This window comes from Channa argus, chromosome 20, assembly GCF_033026475.1.
Source record: "Channa argus isolate prfri chromosome 20, Channa argus male v1.0, whole genome shotgun sequence".
NCBI classification, from domain to species: domain Eukaryota; kingdom Metazoa; phylum Chordata; class Actinopteri; order Anabantiformes; family Channidae; genus Channa; species Channa argus.
This window is the reverse complement of record NC_090216.1, coordinates 493,938-518,795: the sequence shown is the minus strand read 5'-3', so window position 1 is coordinate 518,795 and position 24,858 is coordinate 493,938. Positions and strand designations below refer to the sequence as shown.

General features: G+C 40.1%; 3 protein-coding genes across 6 annotated transcripts; 1 reads left to right on the top strand and 2 right to left on the bottom strand.

The window, feature by feature from the left end:
* Positions 1 to 595: 595 nt before the first annotated feature.
* Positions 596 to 13,703, bottom strand: LOC137105467 (microfibril-associated glycoprotein 4-like). 2 transcript variants are annotated; one of them, XM_067487699.1, is made up of 7 exons: positions 13,685 to 13,703; positions 6,413 to 6,486; positions 6,151 to 6,306; positions 4,832 to 4,870; positions 4,625 to 4,721; positions 4,314 to 4,481; positions 596 to 3,757 (listed from the first exon to the last, which is right to left on the bottom strand). In XM_067487699.1, the coding sequence occupies exons 2-7, from the start codon at positions 6,416 to 6,418 to the stop codon at positions 3,504 to 3,506; spliced, it is 720 nt and encodes a 239-aa protein (XP_067343800.1). In that variant the 5' UTR covers positions 6,419 to 6,486; positions 13,685 to 13,703; the 3' UTR covers positions 596 to 3,503. The 2 variants fall into 2 exon arrangements, with proteins under 2 accessions (XP_067343800.1, XP_067343799.1); XM_067487698.1 differs by lacking the exon at positions 13,685 to 13,703 and having other exon boundaries at positions 6,413 to 6,557.
* LOC137105470 (microfibril-associated glycoprotein 4-like) lies at positions 10,938 to 13,825 on the bottom strand. 3 transcript variants are annotated; one of them, XM_067487702.1, is made up of 7 exons: positions 13,685 to 13,825; positions 12,687 to 13,149; positions 12,446 to 12,601; positions 12,234 to 12,269; positions 12,060 to 12,156; positions 11,780 to 11,947; positions 10,938 to 11,613 (listed from the first exon to the last, which is right to left on the bottom strand). In XM_067487702.1, exons 2-7 carry the CDS (start codon positions 12,690 to 12,692, stop codon positions 11,360 to 11,362), a joined length of 717 nt encoding a protein of 238 aa, XP_067343803.1. In that variant the 5' UTR covers positions 12,693 to 13,149; positions 13,685 to 13,825; the 3' UTR covers positions 10,938 to 11,359. The 3 variants fall into 3 exon arrangements, with proteins under 3 accessions (XP_067343803.1, XP_067343802.1, XP_067343804.1); XM_067487701.1 differs by having other exon boundaries at positions 12,687 to 13,688; XM_067487703.1 differs by lacking the exon at positions 12,234 to 12,269 and having other exon boundaries at positions 12,687 to 13,688.
* Positions 13,826 to 16,856: 3,031 nt separating this feature from the next.
* Positions 16,857 to 23,812, top strand: LOC137105447 (stonustoxin subunit beta-like). Its single transcript, XM_067487653.1, has 4 exons — positions 16,857 to 17,030; positions 17,131 to 17,230; positions 20,302 to 21,780; positions 21,931 to 23,812. Exons 1-4 carry the CDS (start codon positions 16,908 to 16,910, stop codon positions 22,470 to 22,472), a joined length of 2,244 nt encoding a protein of 747 aa, XP_067343754.1. The 5' UTR covers positions 16,857 to 16,907; the 3' UTR covers positions 22,473 to 23,812.
* Positions 23,813 to 24,858: the final 1,046 nt, after the last annotated feature.

Genomic DNA, 24,858 nt, shown 5'->3' with positions numbered 1-24,858 from the left:
TGATAAAAAAAAGTCTTTTTACACAACCATGATTTCATTTAACAACAGACAGTAAGATTTCACCACAAATATTTTCTTTAAACTCTTAGAAGTCAAATAATATGCTAGTTTAATTTTTCAACTTAATTCAATGAGTTGACTCATTCATTCAACTCCTTTCAAAATAAAATACTTCAGATGAATTATTTTTACAGGACATACCTCCAAATACATTATAACATTGCTGAACATTAAATACATCACAATGAAGAAATACCAGCACAAGGATTTGTTTAAGAACCTGTGTGTCATTTTTTAACATACAGAGATTAGAGTATTGATTGCTTGATTGAGTTAAAGAGAGCGATCAACACGCTGCAGGTGATTTAGTGCACAGGACATATCTTTATACTGACACCAAGCAGCAACATACACACACTCAGTAATGGTTGTGTCCGTGTGGGATGCAGGGGTTACTGATAGCTAGATACAGAATGATAGGAGAATCCATGGAACAGTACAAAACCATTACTTGTTCTTTTTAATTCACCAAATTGATTCCGAGCAGTGGTTTTCTAAGAGCAAGACAAAATGCCAAGGCACACTTTTTACTGACAACTGTGTAAAACTACCCTCTATAACATGTTATCACTGTTATTGCAGACACTTCCTGCTCCCTCCTTGTGTCACTCTAAATGTAACTACTCATCTCATGTTTGTTCAGTGAAAGTTGCTGATTACCATTAACGTCAGTGTAGCCTCTGCAATTTAGTTCTAATCTTTAAGCATCAAACGTCACACATCATTTTTGGTAAGGTTTGCATGTGGGTTTGACGTTTCCTTGTTGCTATGGTATGAGGAAGTCTCTCACTGACAGGTTGGGCTGAGTTTCACTGAAAACACTCTCGGCTAAAAAAACATCCCCAAAGTATGGCACCTGAGACTTTACCTAGCTTTGTTTTGGTGCTTGCTGGTTGGACTGCTTTTAGAAGCCCCAGGTGAACTGGTCTTTCTTTATTTCAAGTCCCCTGGCTGCAATGTTAAGAGGAGCTAGTTTAAGCCTTGATTCCAGCTACAGAATTTAAATATGAGAGGCACAAAGCAATGGTTGTGTGTGAGCTGGTTACAACAAGACCTGGCCATGTCCAGACACATTTGCACCCCTATTTAAAATAAATGGCCAAAACATTAGAACCGTCTCTCTAATAATGCATTCCAGCGACCCTGAACTCATGGGATAAGCCGAAAGGACAAAAAAAAAAAAAAGACTAACACTCTGACCTATATAATAAACACATAGTAGAATTATCCCCTTTTTTGACTGTTTCAACGTAAAAAATTAGAAATTATGACCTTGTAAGAGTGTACAGTTGGTCATAATTTTGTGGCTGATCAGTGTATATGTCCCCCAGTGGAGTGCTGTGTGTAAGTGATGTGTTTTTAATTGACACTATTGACCACAATATTTAATTACAAAGACTGCAACATAAATTTAGGATTAAATCTAGATCTCTCTCTTCTACAAAGTAAATATCTGTTAGTAAATGACTTAGTAAATGATCATCAATTCGATTTATTCTGTCTTACTGAAATTTGGTTGCAGCAGGAAAAATACATCAGTCTAAATGAGTCAACCCCACTAAGCCATATTAATTATCATGTTCCTAGAAGCACATTTACATTTACATTTAGTCATTTAGCAGACACTTTTATCCAAAGCGACTTACAAGTGAGGTACAAGGCAGCAAACATCTAAGTCAAGGAGAAAACATCAAAGCAAAGTCCTATCAGAAAAGTGTTCAACTTTCACGAGATGCAAGTGCGAGCCTAGTTTTCCCTTAACTCTGAGCAGCAATGACTTCATCACTTTCTTTATGAATAAAATTGTAGCTATTAGAGAAAGAATTCACCAGATCCTCCCCTCAAATATTAAAGACAGACCTTCATGTACAACAGTGCTAGAATCATCATTAAGGCCACAATCCCTCTTAGAGTGCTTTTTAGCCATAGATCTCAGAGCTAACTTCAATTATTACCTCATCTAAACCAACAACCTGTCTGCTAGACCCTATTCCAACTAGACTGCCCAAGAAAGCTTTACAGACCCACAGCTAATCTCCCCTTTTTTTCTAAAATCCTTAAAAAAGTAGTTGCAAAGCAATTATGTGACCAGCTGTACAGGAATAATTTGTATGAAGTCTTTCAATTCGGATTTAGAGTTCATCATAGTACAGAAACATCAGATAATGGACTAGTCTCTATACTTGTTCTGTTAGATCTTAGTGCTGCATTCGATACCATTGACTGGAACATGAAATTGGAATTACAGGAACTGCACTAGGTTGGTTTAAATCTTATCTTTCTGATAGATTTCAATTTGTTCATGTTAATAATGAATCCTCAATGCACACAAAGGTTAGCTATGGAGTTCCACAAGGCTCTGTGTTAGGACCAATACTCAAATCAGTTAATACAGCTTCAAGCCTACAAGACATAAAGGACTGGATGTCCCACAGTTTTTTACTTCTAAACTCAGACAAAACTGAAGTCATAGTATTTGGGCCAAAAAATCTCAGAACTATGCTGTTCAACCATATTGTTACTCTAGATGGCAGAAGTCTGGCCTCCAGTACTACTGCAAGGAACCTTGGAGTTATTTTTGACAGGGATTTGTCCTTTACCTCACATATAAAACTCCCAACTCCCAGTTCAGATTCAGGAAGCAGACACCCTCTCTACTTTCAAGTCTAGGCTTAAAACCTTCCTCTTTGATAAAGCTTATACTTAGTTATAGTCATGCTGCTATAGGCTTAGACTGCTGGGGGACGACCCCCCCCCAATGATTTCCTCTCCACTGTTGCCTATGGCTTGCTCCAGGGGGAATTGTTGGGTTCTCTCTATACGTCTTTATAGTCTTGACTTTATTCTGTAAAGTGCCCTGAGATGACTTTGTTGTGAATTGGCGCTATATAAATAAAGTTGAATTGAATTGAACTTCTGAGCTGAAGCTTCCAGAGGGAAAAAAAAGTGAAAAGCTGTATTTTTCTTTATCGCAGCTCACAAGCTGCTCTTGTGCAGTATTTTGTGGGTCTGTGTGAAGTCTTTCTGTCGGGATTTGGTGACAATAATGGAGGTCGGGGCACTGACCTCCTATTTGATGGACAGATGCATTAATCTAAAGAGAGAAATGAGGAGCTGGTATTGAACTGCTAACCTTGTGTTTGTGGAGAACCCACTCTACCTTCCAAGCCACAGAAATACTAATAGTCTAATAGAAAACTACATCTAAACCAAAACTCTTTATGATGCTCAATTAACAGTAGCATCATGTGACAGTGTCAGGCTTCATGGAGGTTTCATCCTACTCAAATCAGATATAGACTCAGTTTGAGAGACAACTGGCGTCTTATGGATTTATTTTCAAGTCTCATTTAGCATAGTTATTAGCATTAGATGATTTGAGATTAAAGGAAACATGACCGAGATCAACATCTGATATTCTGCTGCATGTTTGTCCTGGAGATTTACTGCACAGGTCGGATCTTCATGCTGATGCTCTTCAGAGAGTAGTCATTGCCCTTCCAGGTTCCCCACTCCACTCCAACAGCATAGATGGTGCCATCAGCCCCCCAGCGATAAATCCCATTGGGGTTTGCAGTGTGACAGCTGTTGAACCAGAATGCCCCCAGGAATATTCTGGCACAGTTACCCCCTGATAAGTCCTGGTCTTTGTCCAAGGTAGTGAACTTCTGTCCATTGTGAGTTGTCAGGGAGTCTCCTACAGTGTGTAACATAATTACAAATGATACTATTACTACTTTTAGTAGTGGAGTTACTATTGGTACTACTGATTACTATGCTACCACTTTAATAAATTCCCACTGACATTTGTCTATGTGACTACAGGCTAAGTGAACTTTGTTGCTTCCACAGGTAAATGTTACTACTGAATGCATTGATAAATTGCCAATCAATACTTAATAACCCTTAATATCAAACTTGTTTAATATGTTTTAAGAAATATATTCAAAAATCCTTTAATTTAAAAATGTTTTAAGAACCATAATTTAGTACTTTGTAGCCAGGCATAAAGAAATGCAGTATTTTCAGGGAAGAACAAGGTGTTCTTTGACAGACCCCTGACCTCAACATCATGGAGTCTGTCTGGGACAGACACACTGAGACAGACTAAGTAATGGAATGGAGTAATGGAAGAACTTTGGCAGGTGTTCAAACCTACCTGCCAAATTCTGGAGTCTGGGGCTGTTTTAGAGTTTTCTTTCTTTATTGCAGATTGGATGTTTAGAATTCATATGAGTGTAGTTGAACCTCACCTGCTCCTCCATCAGTGAATCCAGAGACGTTCAGTTTGTATCCGTCAAACTCAGAGTCGATAGAAAATGAAGAGTAACGAGCGAACGCCTTGTTTCCATTGAAGTCCTCCATGTCGACCAGCAGCTCATACTGCTTCCTCAGGGTCATGTAGAACAGACTCTCTAGACCTGAACACACAAACAGGAACATGTAGAATCTCTATTATCTCTATTTATGTACAGTTTACAATAACCAAGAGCTAATAATCCTCTGTTCATGATGTCTCCACACTTTTTTGTTTCTACTTTCTGAACAGTGTTTCATTCCTCACCGAGCCAGTACTCTCCTGCAGCGTTACCGAAGCCTATCTTGTACTGATCCCATGGTCTGTAGAAATTCACCGAGCCATCCATCCTCCTCTGGAACACCTGGGGGGACAGGTCATGTTTCCAGAACAGGCTTTCAGGTGATTTATATCTATATTGACAGTATATCGGGAATTGTTCATACTGAGAAGTAATGTCAGTAAAAACCTCACCGTCCACTGTCCTCCCACTGAAGTCATGTCACAGTACACCTACACACAAACACATACTCATTACAAATATAGTCATTTAGAAAATGAGCAACAAATTCATAACAGAGATTCTGTAATTACCAGGTCCTGCCTGGTAATTTTATTTTTAAAAACACACATCCCTCCCTCTGATCAATAAAACTGACACAACTTTAAAACAAGTTTACAATACGTTGAGTATTTTCTCCAAAAAACAGAGATTAGATTTTCCATTGCTGCTTTACAACAAAAGCCACCTGATGTCTTTAATAAGTAATACTTATATTGTAATAATTTAAAAAATGACATTAAAAAAGGGTCATGGTTTAAGTTTGAGTTCTCTGTGGGTCTTTCAGCAGCTAGATGTGCTGGTAGTACATGAAGATGAACCCATTAGCTTCAAGGTAATTTTATCAAATCAACCTATATTTTTTATCTTGTCCAGTTGCTTTTAAAGTAGTGGACTATAAAACTACATATCACAGCATTAGTTTGTAAGTTTTTAAGTTGCCCAGAGAAACAGGACAAAGAAACATCCAGTGTGGGATTCCATCACGTGGATGCTTTTTACATAGATGAAGATAAAAATTAAAAAAAATCACCTGATTTCAGGTAAGAGTTCATGTTGATGGCTGGTTTGCTGCTATAATATATAATATATTATATAATATACTTTATTATAGTTTTCCTACAAATGAGTTTGGGAGAAAATCAAATGCAGTCAGCTGCAGTCAGGATAACTTTTTAGAGTCTTACAAACCACTGTTTTGTGTTATAAAGCTCCATCTCCCTGACTGAACTGCAAAAGTCATATTTCAATATCTCAATGATACATAAGAAAACACCCCTTCACAAACACCCACCCGCTGTGGCAAAGAAGGGATTGTCTCTTCTGAATTAAATTAGCATGGCAGCCAAGTCAGCAGCACAGGATTCTGTCTCAGTGAAAAAACAAACTAAAATGTTATCTGGTGGTTACATGTGAAGCCACATGGAGCTCTAGATTTATTTAAAACTGGCTACAGATGTTACAGCTGTTTCATAGTAGCCTACATTTTGACAACTAATTTTGAGGTTTCCCCGAATAGTTTGCTTTGCAACGTTATTCAATCAATAGTCCAACTGATTTGACATCTTTATCAGTGTGGACATTATGTTTGTTTTTTTAACTTAGACTGTTAATGAAATGTGACCGTCCAGTAAAATCAGTTCTTTCTGGTTGTTGGACCAGCAAGAAACAATCAATCAGGAAACCCAGATATCTTCATTGCTTTCGATTAACCCAGACAGGTAACGTGTACCTGGACAGCAGATGTGGCTCCGATGGGAAAGATGGTGTAGACTCCACTGGGTCGACTCTTGTCCTGGTTATAGAGCTCAGTGCAGTCCAGAGGGAGGACGAGCAGACAGCTACTCAACACTGGAAGCAGGACAAGGAGGACAGCGACAGATGCCAGCTGGAATAGGAGACATGTTGTCATGATGTGTTATAAGAAACACTGGGTAATGGGTTATAAAACTACTGATAAATAATTAGTCAGACACATAAAGTTACAAACTGACCTTCATTGTCAGATTTCAGATGAAATGATGTGATGAACGTCCAGCTGTCAGTCAGTTTGGATGCTCTGATGTCTCTGTTTTTATATTTCAAAGGTCAATAAATGAACAACTGCTGTTTCACAACACTTTAGTCAATCAGTTTCCAGGCGTTGTGTTCAAATGTCTTATGTTTTTTAATAGTGCTTCTGTGGTTGGGGTAGAATTAAGGTTACCACAACACTGAGAACTCCCTTTAACTGAAGAACCTCCAGCAGAACCCGGCTCAGGGTGGGCAGCCATCTGCCTTGACCATTTGGGGTGAGTGGAAAGGGGAGAGAGAAAAGAAAAAGAGCAATAAAAGCAACAACAAAACATCAGGCAGGTTTGTAGGACCAGTAGCTGCACACTGGAAAACACACAGCTTCAAAGCCGGGTACACATGCAGATAGGGACAGAGAGAGGGAGACAGAGAAGGACAAAGACAACTACAGGAGAAAACACAGTTAATGTTATACAGTAGTTACAATTTTGAAGTGAGAGGAGAGGAGAGAGTGACAGGAGGAGATGGGTTCCCCAGCAGTCTGAGCCTATAGCAGCATAACTATAATAAACTATATGCTTTATTAAAGAGAGGAAGGTTTTAAGCCTAGACTTAAAAGTAGAGAGGGTGTCTGCTTCCCGAATCTGAACTGGGAGCTGATTCCACAGGAGAGGAGCTTGATAGCTAAAGGCTTATTCTCCCATTCTAGCATTGGAAATTCTGGGAACCACAAGTAGGCCTGCATTCTGAGATCGAAGTGGTTTACTGGGATGATATGGTGCTATGAGGTCTTCTATATATGATGGAGCCTGACCATTCAGAGCTTTATATGTAAGAAGCTTGGTTTTAAATTGTATTCTACATTTAATAGGAAGCCAATGGAGAGAAGCTAGTGAAGGTGAAATATGATCTCTCTTGCTAGTTCCAGTCAGCACTCTTGCTGCAGCATTTTTGATTAATTCCAGGGAGTTACTGGGGCATCCTGAAAGTAGGGTATTACAGTAGTTCAACCCAGAAGTGACAAATGCATGGACTAGTTTTTCGGCATCACTTTGAGACAGGATGCTCTTAATTTTGACAACGTTCCGTAGGTGGAAGAAGGCTGTTCTAGAGATTTATTTTATATGTGAGTTAACGGACAAATCCTGATCAAAGATAACTTCAAGGTGATTTAGATGATTCTCCAAGGAGAGATTTTTGGGCCCAATTACTATGACTTCAGTTTTTTGTTTGTTTTTTGTTTTCAGATTTTAGAAGTAAAATATTATGGGACATCCAGGCCTTTATGTCTTGTAGGCTTGAAGCTTGATTAACTGATTTTTTTTTTTCATCTGGTTCCATAGATAAATATAGCCGGGTATCATCAGCATAACAAGGGAAATTTACTGGAGTGTTTTCTAATAATGTTCCCTTTAGGAGACATATATAAAGTAAAAAGTATTGGTCCTAACACAGAACCTTGTGGAACTCCATAGCTAACATTTGTGTGCATGGAGGATTCATTATTAACATGAACAAATTGTAATCTATCAGATAGATAAGATATAAACCAACCTAGTGCAGTTCCTGTAATCCCAATTTCATGTTCCAGTCTCTGTAATAAAATGTTATGATCAATGGTATCGAATGCAGCACTAAGATCTAAGAGAACAAGTATAGAGATTATTATCTGAAGCCATGAGAAGGTCGTTGGTGACTTTTACCAGTGCTGTTTCTGTAATATGATGAACTAAAAATCCTGACTGAAAGTCTTCATCCAAATTATTCCTAAATTAAAAACTTTTACAAACATGATCTCAATAATTGCATAGATAAAGCTCAATATCGGTTCCTTTTTGTTCTTAGTGGTCAATGCTCAGTTTCTAATCCGTGGCTCACTGACTGGATCTGTGAACAACACACAACGCTCAGGAGTGCTGAGAGGAAGTGGCATAAATCCAAGACTCCATCTGCCCTTGCTGAGTATCAGGATCTGCTTGGATCTTTTTCTCACAGTGTCACCAGGGCAAAGATCGATTACTACTTTTAGAAGCTCAACAACACGTCGGACACCAGAAAGCTGTTCTCCACTTTCAAATCACTCATCTACCTACCTTCACCTCTGCTATCTACCTCTCTAACTGCTGATGACTTTGCCAACTTCTTTACCAAAAAGGTGGCAGCCATCAGCTCACAGTTCTCTCCTCCAGATGATGACATCCTGCTAACGTCTTCCAACACTGCATTGCTCTCATCATTTGCAATTCTGACTGAGGACGACGTATCCACCTTCCTCCTCTCTATCAAATCCCTTCCACTCTTCTTCAAGCAGCTGCTCCCGCTCTAATGCCAGCTATTACACAAATCATCAACACATGTCTCACAACAGGGACTTTTCCAGCCTCTTTCAAGCAGGCCCAGATTACCCCACTGCTCAAGAAGCCTTCCCTTGATCCCTCTGTAGTGGAGAACTACCGACCTTTCTCCCTCTTTCATTTTCTGGTCAAGACAATGGAATGAGCAGTCTTCAATCAACTCTCAGACTTCCTTTCCAAGAACAACCTCCTCGATGTCAACCAGTCTGGCTTCAAGAGGGGTCATTCCACAGAAACCGTACTCCTGACTGTTGTGGAATATCTTCTAGCTGTAAAAGCCACAAGTCAATCATCTGTCTTAATTCTACTTGATCTATCATCAGCCTTTGACACTGTGAACCATTAGATCCTCTTATCCACACTCTCTAACTTAGGCATCTCTGGATCAGCTCTAGACTGGCTTCGTTCTTACCTATCAGGACGAACCTTCAAGATATCCTTGCTGGGGCATCTTTCTCACTCTCATAGCCTCTCTACCAGTGTGCCGCAGGGCTCAGTTCTTGGTCCTCTACTTTTTTTTTCCATCTATACTACATCCCTGGGTTCCATCATTCACTCAGATGGTCTTTCCTATCACTGCTACGCTGATGACACACAGCTCTTCCTGTCCTTTCCACCAGACGACTCCACTGTCTCATCACGCATTTCTGCCTGTGTCATCATGCATTTCTGCCTGTCTCTAAGACATCTCAGCCTGGATGAGAGAGAAACATCTTAGACTCATCCTCTCTAAGACCGAAGTCCTTGTCTTCCCACGCAGACCTTCAATGCATCAAAACATCAGCATCAACATTGGATCTACAGTGATTGTCCCCACTAAGTCAGCCAAAAATCTGGGGGTCATCATCGACGACCAACTGAGCTTTAAGGACCACATCTCCTTAGTCTCTAGAGCAGCAGATTTGCCCTCTACAACATCAGGAAGATCAGACCCTACATCACGGAATATACAACCCAACTCATTGTACATGCGCTGGTCACATCTCGTCTTGATTACTGCAACGCTTTGTTGAAGGGGTTACCGATATCCACCATCAAACCATTGCAGATGATCCAAAATGCAGCAGCTCGCCTCATTTTTAATCATCCAAAAAAGACCCATGTCACACGACTTTTTAGATCTCCGAACTAGCTTCCTGTAGCTGCTCGCATCAGGTTCAAAGCTCTGTCTCTTGCTTACAGGGTGGTTACCTCGGAAGCTCCTGTTTACCTCAACTCACTCATTCAGGTCTACAACCCTTCCCGTCCTAGCTACGAGCTACCAAACTCTGCACACTCAGCAGACTCTCTCAATATTCAAAAAAATGCTGAAAACAGAAGTCTTCCGCATCTTCCTATGCACTTAAATCTATTTTTTTAAAAAAACTTCCTTTCTGCTCTTTCTCGCACTTGCATCTCGTTAAAGTTGAACACCTTTCTGATAGGACTTTGCTTTGATTTTTTCTACATGATTTTTGCTGCTTTGTACCTCACTTGTAAGTTGCTTTTGATAAAAGTGTCTGCTAAATGACTAAATGTAAATGTAAATGTGAATGTAATATTCGTAATGCTTAAGGTAAACATTTTAATCTCGTTACATCCCCCAACTAGGAATACAATTTTTAATGATGTGAAACATGACCAACAAGAAGTATCCCTAGAACTGTAGATGGATTGGACATTTGTGACATGTAATGTTTTTCTTTTATGCTGAGGTCTTTGCTAAAGCCAAATGGAAAGAAGAGGCTGCCAGTCAACTAAATTCAGTATGAGGAAGAGGTCAATGGAACATACTGTAAAATTTCTTTTAGGATTTTTTACAGGTGGAGAATAGCCTATTTATTGGGAACAAACAAAAAATTCCTTTCTGATGGCAGTGGATGAATTTTTGAAATCAGACGAATATTATTAAACATTTTATGTACTTACAGCTATAATGTATGACAGCAGTAACCTACTTTTACCCAGTCTCTCATCATCACTTACGACACATCATTACATCTAACTTAACACTTTGCCCCAACATTTGTCTATTAAAAATAAACCTCTACTTTGCATGAGTTGACAGATTACATTGTGTGAACTGGATGTTGGGTTAAACCACAAACAACACCAAGAAATGGTCAGCAGGTAAATAACAAATGGCTACAAAAAAAGACCACATAATGCGATGCATTAGTATATGTGTGTATTTGCAATGATAAACATGAAGGCCTGAACCAAACTAAAAAAACTTTAAACAAATAAGGTACAGTACATACAGTCACAAAACATGAGTGCCCGGTGGCTCAGTGGTAGAGCATTGGATTGGGATGCAGAAGGTCGCCGGTTTGAATCCCACCCATTCCAGTGTGGATAAAATGGTAGGGTTGCGTCAGTGTGGCTTCAAACAAAATGATGCAATCCAGGGATTCAGCTGAAAGCTGTTGAACTTTTGACATAAAGTAACTTACTGACAATGCTCTCATTGACAGGGACTGTAATAAATGTAAATTAATATCCTACACTGACTGCATCCTTTCGACTATTTGTGATGACATTGTCTGTAGGCAGGAGTCTTAAAGAATCTGTGAACTTTATGGTTGTCCTGGAGATTTACTGCACAGGATGGATCTTCATACTTATGCTCTTAAGGGAGTAATCATAGCCCTTCCAATGTCTCCATATCACTCCGACAGCATAGATGGTGCCATCAGCCCCCCAGCGATAAACCCCGTTAGGGTTTGCATAGTGACACTCTTTGTACCAGAACGCTCCCAGGTATGATCTGGCACAGTTACCTCTTGCAGAGTCCTGGTCTTTGTCCAAGGTGGAGAACTTTTGTCCACTGTGATAAGTAAGGGAGTCTCCTAAAGACACAAAAGCGTAAACTCAAAAAAAGATATGGAAAAGGTGTCCTGCAACAGGTGATTTGCTTCTCACAGAGTCCTGATCAGACTAAACCCACAGTCTGGTTCTGTATTTAAGAACTATGTTTTCTTTCTACACACTGCACTTTGGATGAAGCTCACTCACCTGCTCCTCCATCGGTGAATCCAGAGACGTTCAGTTTGTATCCGTCAAACTCAGAGTCAATAGAGAACGAGCTGTAACGAGCGAAGGCCTTGTTTCCACTGAAGTCCTCCATGTCGACCAGCAGCTCGTAATGTTTCCTCAGAGTCATGTAGAACAGATTCTCAAGACCTGACACACAAATGGGAACATGTAGAAACTGTTGTTTTTTACAGTGCCAAGAGCTAGTAACCCTTGGTTCACGAAGTCTCCTCACTGTTTTCTGAACAGTTTCATTGCTCACCGAGCCAGTACTCTCCTGCAGCGTTACCAAAGCCCATCTTGTACTGATCCCAGGGTCTGTAGAAGTTCATCGAGCCATCCATCCTCCTCTGAAACACCTGGGGGGACCACAATCAGATTTCTCCAGATATGAAGTTTTTTTTTTTAATGATATTAACACAAACCGTTTCCTCACCGTCCACTGTTCCTCTGAGTTCATTTCACAGTAAACCTACACACAAACATACACGTTAATACAATCGCTCTGCAAATATTCAACATACCCACATGGGATTTAACCAGCATTAGTGCTGATACAACAAGCATCAAGTAGAACCTTTGTTGACACAAGAGATGATCGGTCTTTAATCATCTACAACATCAACCTGTGTCTCAGGTGACGTGTACCTGGACGGCAGACGTGGCTCCAATGGGAAAGATGGTGTAGATTCCACTGGGTCGATTATTGTCCTGGTTATAGAGCTCAGTGCAGTCCAGAGGGAGGACGAGCAGACAACTGCTAAACACTGGAGCCAGGACAAGGAGGAGGAGGACAGATCCCAACTGGAACAGGAGACATTATATAAACTATGTAGTCTTGACATTACAGCTATCCTCTGAAATGCTTCTTCAGTTCTAACTAACTCACCTTCATTCTGGGAGTTTATCTGAAGAGAAGTGAGGAAAATCCTGATGTCAGTCTGGATGCTCCGACATCTCTGTGGTTTTTATGCTCCACAGATCAATAAATTACTAACCAGCTGCTGGTTCCCATGGTAAACACGAGTGTGTGAATCCCTGGATTGCATCATATTGTTGGAAGCCACACTTCTGCAGCTTTTTGCTTTGGTCTAAAGGATTTTGTGACACCGTTTTTACTTTTTTTAAACAATGAAATTGTCAGATAGTAAAAGGTTCCCCCTGACCAAGTGAGAAGAAGTTTCCAGTCCATATATACAAAGTTTCACAGACACTGTTGCATTTTTTTCTGGTTCTTGGAAAAATATGTAAGAATAATTTAAAATGTAAATATAATAATCAGAGGTGAGAAATTCTGGTTTTTGAAGGTAGTTGTCCACTTGTCCACAAAACTCCATTTTGTGACTCCATTTCTAAAACAACAGGGCACAACTGTAAGAATATAAGTCACTTTTTATTTATATTTAAATAGTTTCTATTTGGTTTATTACTTGTTTTTAAATATTTTTGAGAATAATTTATACATTTTGTGTCTTTGTATCTATAAATGTTATAATTAGTGGGAGTCAGTCAGGCTGTCACACAAGATATGTTAAAATCCTTCAGTCCAGCTATGACAGGACTCTGACAGAGCTCTTCTTTGCTTGCAATACCAACATTACATTTCCCTCATGAAACCCGAGTCACAGCCATATTTCTAATGTGCAGGTTGATTTAAAGAAAGAAGCTGCTGGTGATCAAATCCACGCGAGATTCACCTGAATGTGACTTTCAGTGGAGAAAACTCCAGGAAATCTGAGCTTTAAACAAACAGTGATGCTAACGAGGCTCACTTTGAGTTCTGAGCTGAAATCAGCTCTTACAGTACTGTACATATTTGCTTGTGATGAACCAAACAAAAACCACTGGATTTCACAAATACGATCAATGAAAAATAAATTAACTCACCAACAATCTTCTCAAAGGCCGGAACGAGAATCCTCAGAAACTTATGAGGAAAACCATGTGACTAATTGCACCTTCTGGACTCCATGTGATGATATCACCTTAAAGAAACAGTACGCAGCCCCATCAGGTACTGCAGGATAATGCTTCCTAGCAAATAGCAAAGAGGCAGAACAGCAGCCAAAGTAAATAGTGTGTGGGAGAATTCAGGACTTTGAACTACCTTGGGGGGGCAGGAACTGGTCTAACCTCATGTGAGGAGGTGCAAAATTCATGTAATGGGGATCAGGAATTTCCTAATCTGCAAAAGCAACACATGACCAACATCTGGGCAACTTCACTGATTTGTAAATCACCGTATCACTGTATATAAACAGTGTTAAACTTCCCTGTATTAAAAGGTCTCTCCTTCTTCTAGCTGAAATATTTCTTTAATTACATCATCTGTAATCAGGACTTTTTCGGTTTAGATAATGTCATCTGAAGTAATCCTGGTAAAGCAGGACAACCAGATGACATAACCAAAAACCTCTTCCAGACGTCATCATCTAGAGGAGTTTTTCCACAAAAAGTAGAGCAGTATTTTCATACACAAAAGGACGAAGGGGAATTTAATACTATTAATATACAAATACATTTCCAGCTGGAGCCATAGGATGCAGTACAATAGATGAAGACGTACTCTAACTGTCCAACCTCAACAACCCTCCCACCACCAGTAAATGCAAAGACACAGTCTGACAGTGCAGTTCAAACAACACAGTTTAGTTAGTTTCCCAGACAATAGTCAGGGGAGGACCACGTGAACAGTTTCTGATCACACAACAAACTAACACATCAGCAGACCATGATACCATGTCATGAATCAAACAAACGCAGCATGAACAGACCCAGACTTCTCATGTATCTGGATGCAGTTTAAACGACGTCTTCAGTTCCAGTTTTGGTAGTAAATGTACATTGTTAATAAACTTCCCATTGAATTCGATATATAAAAGTATCTCTATACCTCTAGCTGAAAAATGCCTCCAGGTGACATCACTTGGAGGAATCTTCAGTTCAGATTATGTTAATTCACTGTTCACACTATGGAGTTTGTAATCATGGTCAACCTGCTTCTCCAGATGACATTATATGAACTGTTTAATGCATCAATTAAAGTAAAACTGAAATTTTAAAGGGTTTTTAATCACAGGCCCAAATGTCTTAACAAAAATAAACACATCTCATTTTTTCTAATATTTTTGGAGTGAACTGCATCTACACACACTGATCAGCCACTTCAGTGCAATCCAATCTTTTGCAAGGTTCTAATTTCCCAGTTTTGAGGTTGAAAGTGTCAGAAAGGTGATAATTCTGTTCTTTTATTATTGAGCTCACAAGTGGTGGTGGAGTTGTAGTGGAGTGAATTAAATTAACAGGTCATTGTAATGTTTTGGCAGCCCTATTTGAAATGTTGAAAGAGATCATTTGAAGCACTGACAGCACTGTGACATGACAGATGTGTCCATAACAAGTGTATGTAAAGTTCTAACTGTGTCCTGATACAGTTAATGAGTAACTTTATGAAGTGCTGTGGAGCATAAAGACTCAGACAGGGATGTCTGTTCTGCATAGATATGCAAAGTGGCCAACAGTGTGTCAGTGTTTCAGCTGATTTTACTTTCCTCCCACAATGTTTTTCTGACACTAAACACTTCTGGTAGAGAAAATGATGACCACCAGGACACAGAGTCTGCTCAGAGATCAACAGGCCCATGTCCCCATGTCTGCTCTTTGAGCACTGGTAACTGGCCTAAACAGTCCATGTCCTGGTGGTCCAACAGGTGCCTTGTGAGGGGAGTTTCCCAGTAACTGACCTGTATTTTGTCTCTTAAAACAGTACTGTAGTACCAGCTGGTTGGAAACTGATCCAGTAAGATCTCAGTTCTAGTCTACTGGTGCTTCCATATAGACCTACTGGACAGACTGTGAAACTGGGTGGGGGTCTCAGGTGTTTGCAAGACATATTTTAAAACTAGTCCTGCTGGCTCACAGCTAAAAGGCCTCTGGTTAGTTTCCTCCCACAGTCCAAAGACATACGTGACTAATTGGTGACTCTAAATTGCCTGTAGATGTGAGTTTGAATGTGTGTGTCTCTCTGTAACATACTGGAGACCTGACCAGGGTCACTCAATGACAGCTTGGACTTGTACATAACCACATGGTAACAGACTACAGCACAGGACAAGCAGTTACAGTCCATCTGAATGGATCCACATGCTGTGTGGGGCTCCCCCAAGGCCAACTTCCTGGTTGTCTTAACATGTACATGCTTCCATCAGACCTAATTAAAACAATAATATAAACATTAATAATACATATGAAAATTATGCAGCCATGACCACAGTCCTATAGATTCTCTCTGCACGGGAACAGAAATGGTTTAATGTACCTGAACATTCTCTAGCTAAAAACAGACAAAACTTAAATGTTGATCATTTAAAGGGGGTCAGTGTAAGGCCTCATCTCACCGAAACCGAAATCCAGGTCAGAAATCTTGGTTTGATGAAGACTTAAACATAAAGTTAAAGATCTGGTAAACTTTCATATGTAATTAGGTTAAAAACAGCAAGAATCAGGACACACATCAGGAGGCAGAAAACCTTGGCCCTCGTACACAAGGCAAACAGCTAAATTACATTTTAACAGCTACATTGCAGTTCGATCATACTTTTTGTAACAGAGTTATTAAGCAGGAAACCACAGATATTACAATTTAAATCAAATGTATATGTTTTTCTATTCACTATGAGATGGCAGTGTTCATGTGCCACCACAAACAACTGTGCTGTTGAACAGAGAAGAATATCTGAAGCTGTAAATACCCTCACATCAACATTCAATGCAACAGTTTTAGTAATTAATACTTTGGAATAAACAACTTACGGAAATAAAAATGTGCTCATTTTAAAGGGAAAATTTAGAAAGTGAGGTAGAAAAAACTGAATATTAGCTTTTCCTTTGCATGTTACAGGCTGTATCTGGCTGATAAATGTCTACTGTGTTTACAACAGGCTGATATAATGTCTGGTTGCACATACATCCCTTTTAACATGTAGCTGTCACACCCCCTCAGATGATTTGGATAAGGAGCGGATTATGACAGGCGATGATAGTCTATCTCACTCCTCCCACACATAAGGATAAGGACATATACAAGAACAGGAACAGAATAAAACGATAAATGAATATAAAACAAACTGATGTGAGTTGGGGAGGAGTCATTTACCAGCGTATAGATAAACCTGTGCAGCATTGGGGAGCATCAGTCAGACTCACATCTTTGCTCATCTACACTACTTCAAAGGTAAGAAACAATTTGCCTTTCTATCTGTCCCCCTGTCTCTGTTCCCTTTGTCTGTGGGAGAGGACAGATGTGACACATGCTGTTGGACGTTTTCCCTCAGGTTGGAAACATGGCCTCAGACCAAATCGAGGTGGCTGCTCTGGGTCGGCCCTTTGCCTTAGGGATGCTGTATGATGCTCACAGAGACAAATTGGACACAGGTAAAATATGATTCACACTGAGGATACAAAGAAAACACAAATGTTATAAAAATAATTCTGGAAACAAGAAACTGAGATGTAACAATGTATGTTTTGTCTTTTATCCGAAACATGATGTTGTTAATATCATTATTATCCTCATTTGAGTTACAGCAGTTATTAACATGACAGTGCACATTATGGGCCCATGAAGTGAAGCAGATTTATCAGAACTGATTAAATGTCATTTAGTAATTACAAGGTGAGAGGGGATAATATTTCTGTAACAATGTTACAGGGTTATTATGCCAATAATTAAAAAGATAAAGCACCATTGTAGTATTACTAAATGATGACCAGGTAATACATCCTGGATACATCAATGGATGTATGTAGGTAATAGAAGTACATAACCACATGGTAATAAACTAAACACCAAGAACTTCAGTAACTACCTGTAAATACACCAAGTACTTTCTGTGTAATCACCATGAATGAGCGCAATAAAATGCCAAAGTAGCTCAGAGCTAGCTGAACGTTAAATAATCGTACCTTTTTATTTTTATAGTAAATTCGGCTGTTGCATCATGTCGTCCTGGCTAAACGACTCAACTCAGGCACTCAGACAAAGTTCATGTTTCTCTTCATAAGAGAGAGCAGTAAAAACTGACAAATCCAACATAAGCCTCAGGTGCTGTTCATTTTAATAAGCTGTGTTGTCAACACGTGCACTGAGGCGTCTGTAGAAAGATGAGGACTTTTTTACTGTTTCTCTGATGACATCACCAGCATCCGGGTGTTCTGCTGCTTTTACCTCTGATCCAACTGTTATTGCTTTGTGCTCAGCTGTCTTTGATCAGACTGAGCCTGTATTCATCTATATTATCAGAGGTGGCTTTACCACATGCAAACGTCTCATTGTTCCCAGTATTTTACGCCAACATAAACTTAATATGTTTAAAGATGTTTTTGATACGTTTGGGCAGAGTTTTCTGGCTCTTATAATTTCCTGCCTAAGTGCAGGGTCAGCTTTTAAACATGCTGTGGTGCAGCCAAATCTAGACGCCTCATTGTTTTCTAATTTCAGGACTGTATATAAATGGGTATATAAAGACCAATTGCCAGATATGTCGGTGCTTTTAGATCTTATTGCTGCCTTCGTTACACTGGATCATGAAGTCCACTTGTCCTGTTTGGAGCAGTGTGTGGGACTTATAGGTGCTGTTCTTTTTTGGTTCATGTAATTTCTTACTAACAGAAGTTTTACTCTTAATATTGGTGCCTGTTCCTCTGGTTATTTGAATTGGAAGATAAAAACTCATGTGCATAGAATTTTTCCCTCACATTACCTAAAATTGTCTCCTCTGTCCTCACACTGAGTGTACACGGATTCTCTGCCTTGCACTTTGTAATAATTTTGTGTACTTGGCAAATTATAAAAAACATTACACAGTTAATACTGCCAGCACAGACATGCAAATGTAAAACCATCTCTGCATGTTTCCCTTAAATTAACTGATTCTCAAGAATTTGCATATTGATTAAAAATCTTTGGCATCTGTTGTCAACAGATCCATCAAAGTACAGTTGTTGGTCAGGCAGAGGGGCAGGGCCAGATGGGTGGCCAGAGGTGGCACTGAGCACTTACAAAATCTGTTTGGCCACCGGTGGTGCTACCCCTGCCAGAGGGAAATGGTGGTAATGTAGGTACACTATATTGCCAAAAGTATTCGTTCACCTGCCTTTAGACCCATATGAACTTTAGTGACATCCCATTCTTAATCCATAGGGTGTAATAGGACGTCGGCCCACCCTTTGCAGCTATAACAGCTTCAACTCTTCTGGGAAGTGTGTTTATGAAATACATAATACACAGTGCTCGCAGTCTTCACTCTAATTCATCCCATGGGTTGAGGTCAGGACTCTGTGCAGGCCAGTCAAGTTCTTCCACACCAAACTCACTCATCCATGTCTTTATGGACCTTGCTTTGTGCACCTGAATTCATTTATTTGGATGGGTGAGCGAATACTTTTGCCAATATAGTGTACCTGTATTTTAAACACAAGGACAACTGACCAAATCTGAAGTTGAATAAAAACACTATAATTATACCGAACTAAAAATAGATGATTTCATCATTATGCACTTTTAAGGTGTTTTCAAATATTTTATTAAATTAGAATTTTGTAGCAGTTTCAGTCATGCAGATTATCCCTTTGAGGGATAGGTTTTTACCTTTTTCTTACTGATTATTGTTATTTTTATGACTATATGAACATGACATAAAATACATAAGGCACCTGGCATTTCTGACATGATATAAACAATATTAATACATAGTTTATTATATCCCAAAAGGTTTTTGAGCTTGAAACTGGTTAAATAATTTTTCAAACATGTCACCCTATTTTAAGCATTTGCACCAGTTGGGCCACCCCAATAACACATTCTTAAATCTGCCCTGGCTTAGGCACACAGAGAATGATATAGTTTATATTAGCATCTACATGGATTGTTAATTTGTTGCATACTATTCTGAGTTTATCAAGCGATTGCTGCCTCTAATCGTTGCATTGCGTGCCTCTAATTTCCTTATTTTTATGCCTTTGTCATTGTGTGGTAAAAGTGCTATAAGTGGCTGAACTGTGATGTGCACCAGATGCTATTTGAAAATCACTAATGTAATTACGAAGGCACAAATTACCTACACCTCATGATCAAGAACACGAGAGCCATTGGTGAGAAGTGATGAATTAAATTTGTGGTTGATTGAGGTGTTGGTGTTGGACAGGGGGCTGGAGGGTTGAAACAGGGAGTGGGAATGTGCTCTGCTACTTCAACCTTCAGACCAGCATGAGACGTTCAGCAGCACTAAGCCCAGGAAACAGGAAGGAGAGAGTACAAAGTAGCACAGTAAGATTGCAGCAACCAAGATGGTGCCAAAGCTCATTGTGTAAAGGTGGTCATGTGTCAGACATTGTGTTTCTAGCTCGTCGTGGACGTCCTTTGACCCTAAAAATATGAAATGTTAAATCAAATGATGAATACTATGATAACTAATAGATTTATATTTTGCTTTTATTTCCTTCAGCTTTCATACTGTGGGATAAAAAAACTCTTCAAGAAAGCAGTGAAAAGCGCTCTCATTATAGCAGCTTCCATCATTCCACTGTATCAGACTCCATCGACTCAAAGTCCACTCTGCTGGATATTAATGCCTCTCTGAAAGCCAGTTTCCTGAGTGGTCTGGTTGAAGTTGGAGGATCCGCTAGTTATCTGAATGATAACAAGAAATTCAAGAACCAGAGCAGAGTGACGTTTTCATACAAAGCAACCACCATTTATGAACAGCTGGCAATGACTCATCTTGAAGCTAAGAACATGAAAATAAGAGAAGCTATTGAGAAGTCCTCTGCCACACATGTGGTCACCGGCATCCTTTATGGGGCAAATGCCTTCTTTGTGTTTGACAGTGAGAAGCTGGATTCCAGCTGTGTTCAGAACATCCAGGGCAGCATGGAATCGGTGATCAAGAAGATCCCATCTCTGGAAATTGAGGGAAAAATGGGTATTAAACTGAGTAATGAAGAAAAAGCCCTGACTCAGAAATTCTCCTGCAAATATTACGGTGACTTTATCCTTGAAAGCAACCCTGCAACATTCGAAGACGCGGTGAAGACCTACACACAACTTCCAAAGCAGCTGGGAGAACATGGAGAAAGGAGTGTTCCTGTCAAGGTCTGGCTGACACCACTGAAGAATCTGGATCCTACAGCTGCTGAGCTGAAGAGGGAGATCTGTGTGGGTCTAGTTAGAAAAGCTGAGAATGTTCTTGAAATGATGAAGGAAGTAGAAATGAGATGCAATGATTCTCTGGAAGAAAAAATGGTAAAAGGTCTTCAGCCCATTTTCAAAAAGCTGAGCCATTTCCAAAAACACTGTCGTGATTACACAACCACACTGAAACACAGCATGGAGGAGAAGTTTCCAGCCATTCGTGCTGGAGAAAAAGATGTGAGTTCAGTAGAAAAGCTGTTTGATCAGAAAGAAAGTTCACCATTCAGCCATGACAACTTAAAGAAGTGGTTAGATAATGAAGAGAGAGAGATAAACATCATCAGATCCTGTGTGGATTTGATGGAGGGAACAAAGATCGTCCAGAAACAGGCAAACGTGGACAGAGAGGTTCTTGCTCCAGGGGTGGAGGATGTTCTCTGCTTCGTCTTCACCTCCATGGAAACTACTGACGCCTACCTGGACCAGATGGCAAGTTACCTGCATTCACATGAGCAAAAGGATGCAAGTGTCACTCCACCTACAAAAGAACAGTGGTACATTTCAGCAGAAGTGGTCTCTAAAATGAGACAGAAGGCCAAAGAGTTCAATCAGCTTGCCAAAGGCCTGATGAACAGCAGGAGATTCCGGTTTCTCATAGCAGCAATGCCAAACAAGAACTACAAAGGAGCGACGATCTACCACTATATGGATGGCAGCCTGGTCACTGAGGACTTTTCAAGGCCCCGTCTTCCTCCTGTGGAGAGTATCAAAGACAGGAGAGTCCTGATCTGGTGTAAGTCAGTTTGCCTCCACAGTTTCCAGTCAAATCCAGTCAGTTTGTACAGAGATGTGTTGAGGACAGATTTGTACAAAATTATCTGCCGCTAGTTAATCAATGGAGTCACTGAAAAGATTGGTAACTTTGTGTTGTTGTATCCATCAGATGCCACTGATCTCACCCTGGACCCAAATACAGCAAACTATTACCTGACTCTGTCTGATGAAAACAAGAAGGCACTATGTGGTTCATGGCAGTCCTACCCTGATCACCATGAGAGGTTTGACCAACGTCCTCAGGTTCTGTGTTTAGAGGGGCTTACTGGGCGTCATTACTGGGAGGTAGAATGGAGTGAGGGTGCTGGTAATGATGTCGGTGTAGCTGTTACATACAGTGGAATTGTTAGGAGTGGACAAGGTCCAGAGACTGGGCTTGGAACCAACACCATATCCTGGTATTTTGGTGTGAAGCATGGGTTCTCTGCATGGCATGACGGTGAGGTGTGGAATAGCCCACTTCCCTCTGCTGGATCCAAACGAGTTGCTGTGTTCCTAGATTGGACTGCTGGCTCCCTGTCCTTCTACAGGGTGTCTTCTAACACGCTGAGCCACCTCTACACCTTCAATACCCAGTTCACTGAGCCCCTTTACCCAGGGTTCTACATTTACAACACAAACAACTACGCTGCTCTGTGTCAGCTTCAGTAAAAACATGATTTTGCTGCTGAACAGAATAAAACAGCTGTGCTGTGTTAATATTACAGTAAATGTCCCTCAAACGATAGTTGGCTGTGAATATGGTTAATTCTTGTTTGCAAGTTTATGTCTTTGTAATAGCTGCACGATAGAACATTGTGTCATCATTATCAGGTTTTAAAGAATAGACTGATTCTGATTAGGTTTTGCATATCACTTGTCTTACACTTACTCTTTGCACTTGCACTAGGACTCCCTGCGCACTACACTAGCTCGTGATGTTTCAATGTTTTAAAAAAGGTAGAGCCTTTAGCTATCAAGCTCCTCTTCTGTGGAACCAGCTCCCAGTTCAGATTCGGGAAGCAGACACCCTCTCTACTTTTAAGTCTAGGCTTCCTCTTTAATAAAGCATATAGTTAGTTATAATTATGCTGCTATAGGCTTAGACTACTGGGGGGGTGGGTCCCCCCCGATAAACTGAGCTCCTTTTCTCCTCTTAACTGTCTCTCCTCTCACCCCGCAATTGTCACCACTGTATGACATTAACTCTTTGAGTTTTCTCCCGTAGTTGTCTTTGTCCTTCTCTGTCCCCCTCTCTAAGTCCCTTTCTGCAGGTGTCCCCGGCTTTGAAGCTGTGCGGCTTCCAGCGTACAGCTACTGGTCCTACCAACCTGCTGATGTTTTGTTGTTGCTTTTTGTTGCTCTTTTTCTTTTCTCTCTTCACTTTCCACTCACCCCACCCTGAGCCTGGTTCTGCTGGAGGTTTCTTCCGTTAAAGGGAGTTTTTCCTCTCCACTGTTGCCTATGACTTGCTCCAGGGGGAATTGTTGGGTTCTCTCTATACATCTTTATAGTCTTGACTTTACTATATAAATAAAGTTGAATTGAAAATTTTTTTTAACTTACCTTACCCATGGAAATAACTGGAGCCCATTCTATGTGATATTTGTCCTTTAAGTCAATGTACCACTCAGGAAACTTCCGCTGGTCCCGTTGTGTTTTTAGACAACTCAGACACTGACCCACATCTTTGTGCTGTCTTCTGTGTAAGAACCAAAGGTCATTATAAAATTCTACTGTACTACATTTGCTGTGTATACTGTAAACAGTTATTACTCTTTAAATGACAATTTGTTGGAGGAGGAGGTCGCCTTGCAGTTATGGCCTTTATGTGCATTACTTTTGAATTTGGATGTTAAAAATGTTATCTTGGACAAACTAAGGAGGCAACCAAGAAGCTAGAAAAGCAAGCAAATCTGGAAATTACACTCTGGTTGTTATGTTTCTATCATCAGCTTTGTCTTTGTATTAGTTCTAACTCCTATTCGACATAATCAATAAAGCTAAAACGTGAGTTGAACCCTGTGTGCTGTGTCATCACTAAAGAAAAGACTTACAAACATTATATGTGATGAAACCGTGATAAGAGCATGAGGCGAATTCAGAGCAGTCGAGCAGGCACGAGTATCAGAATGCAGACTGATGTCAATGGTGGAAACTCATAAAACCGAACCAGGCAAACAGCAAACATGTCTTTATACAACGCATTACTTTCATGTTTTATGGATCTTTTTTGCTCATGTCTTACTCCTTCTTCAGTTCAACAGCTGCTACACAAAAAAATTTCCAGTTTATTCAGGTCAGGCGGTGTAGTACATTGTTGTAATCTGCAGACACATAGGGACACCTTTTAACTACTAAGAGAGGACATGAGGTTAGTTGGTGTGAGAGAAGAGGATGCAGAGGATTTGCTGTTGTGACTCCTGAAAGGGAATAGCCGCCATTGAAAACAAGAGGATTATTGTTTTTAATATTATTACTATTATTATTCATATTATTATCATCCAGAGGACAGGCTGACTGAACTAAAAACACAACTTGCCAGTGAGATGGGTCCCACAATTTGGAGGAAATGGTCGACTACTAAGGGTCACTGTTTTGCTGGAGATAGGACAGTAAAGCCAGTTATGAAATCAAACAAAATAGCTGACCGTGATAATCTAGGGACCGGCATGGGATATAAAGATTTTGTCTAGATAGACAAAGGAGAAGTGATTAGACACATTTCCAAGCACATCATTGGTTAGATTTTGATCTGAAGGGCGTTACTGGTTATTCAAGTGGGATTCCATGCATCAACCAATGTTTGTATTGCAGTGGGTTCAGGCACCACATGCAGACATGGCAGTTAAAAAGGATGGGCAGCAGCTGCCTCTCAGGTCCTTCTGAAGCAGTCATTGTTTAACCCTTCAGCCTCTCATCCTCTACTTCCTGTCCAGACACACTTGTCAGGGAAAATTCACTTTTATCCATTCTAGGAATCAACCTGGAAGCAGTTTATGACCGGTCATTACTAAACAAGCAGAACACTTGTACAGTGCTATTACAGAGTAAACTT

What these genes read in the sequence shown, in the direction of transcription:
- LOC137105467 (XM_067487699.1), bottom strand. An exon ending in GAGCCACATCTGCTGTCCAG is followed by an intron (nt 4,871 to 6,150) that starts GTACACGTTACC and finishes GTTTGTGTGTAG; the next exon opens with GTGTACTGTGACATGACTTC. An exon ending in ATTCACTGATGGAGGAGCAG is followed by an intron (nt 3,758 to 4,313) that starts GTGAGGTTCAAC and finishes TACACACTGTAG; the next exon opens with GAGACTCCCTGACAACTCAC.
- LOC137105470 (XM_067487702.1), bottom strand. An exon ending in ACTCAGAGGAACAGTGGACG is followed by an intron (nt 12,157 to 12,233) that starts GTGAGGAAACGG and finishes TGGTCCCCCCAG; the next exon opens with GTGTTTCAGAGGAGGATGGA. An exon ending in ATTCACCGATGGAGGAGCAG is followed by an intron (nt 11,614 to 11,779) that starts GTGAGTGAGCTT and finishes TTGTGTCTTTAG; the next exon opens with GAGACTCCCTTACTTATCAC.
- LOC137105447 (XM_067487653.1), top strand. Translation starts at nt 16,908, where the DNA reads ATGAATATAAAACAAACTGATGTGAGTTGGGGAGGAGTCATTTACCAG. An exon ending in CAGAGACAAATTGGACACAG is followed by an intron (nt 17,231 to 20,301) that starts GTAAAATATGAT and finishes TATTTCCTTCAG; the next exon opens with CTTTCATACTGTGGGATAAA. An exon ending in CAGGAGAGTCCTGATCTGGT is followed by an intron (nt 21,781 to 21,930) that starts GTAAGTCAGTTT and finishes TGTATCCATCAG; the next exon opens with ATGCCACTGATCTCACCCTG.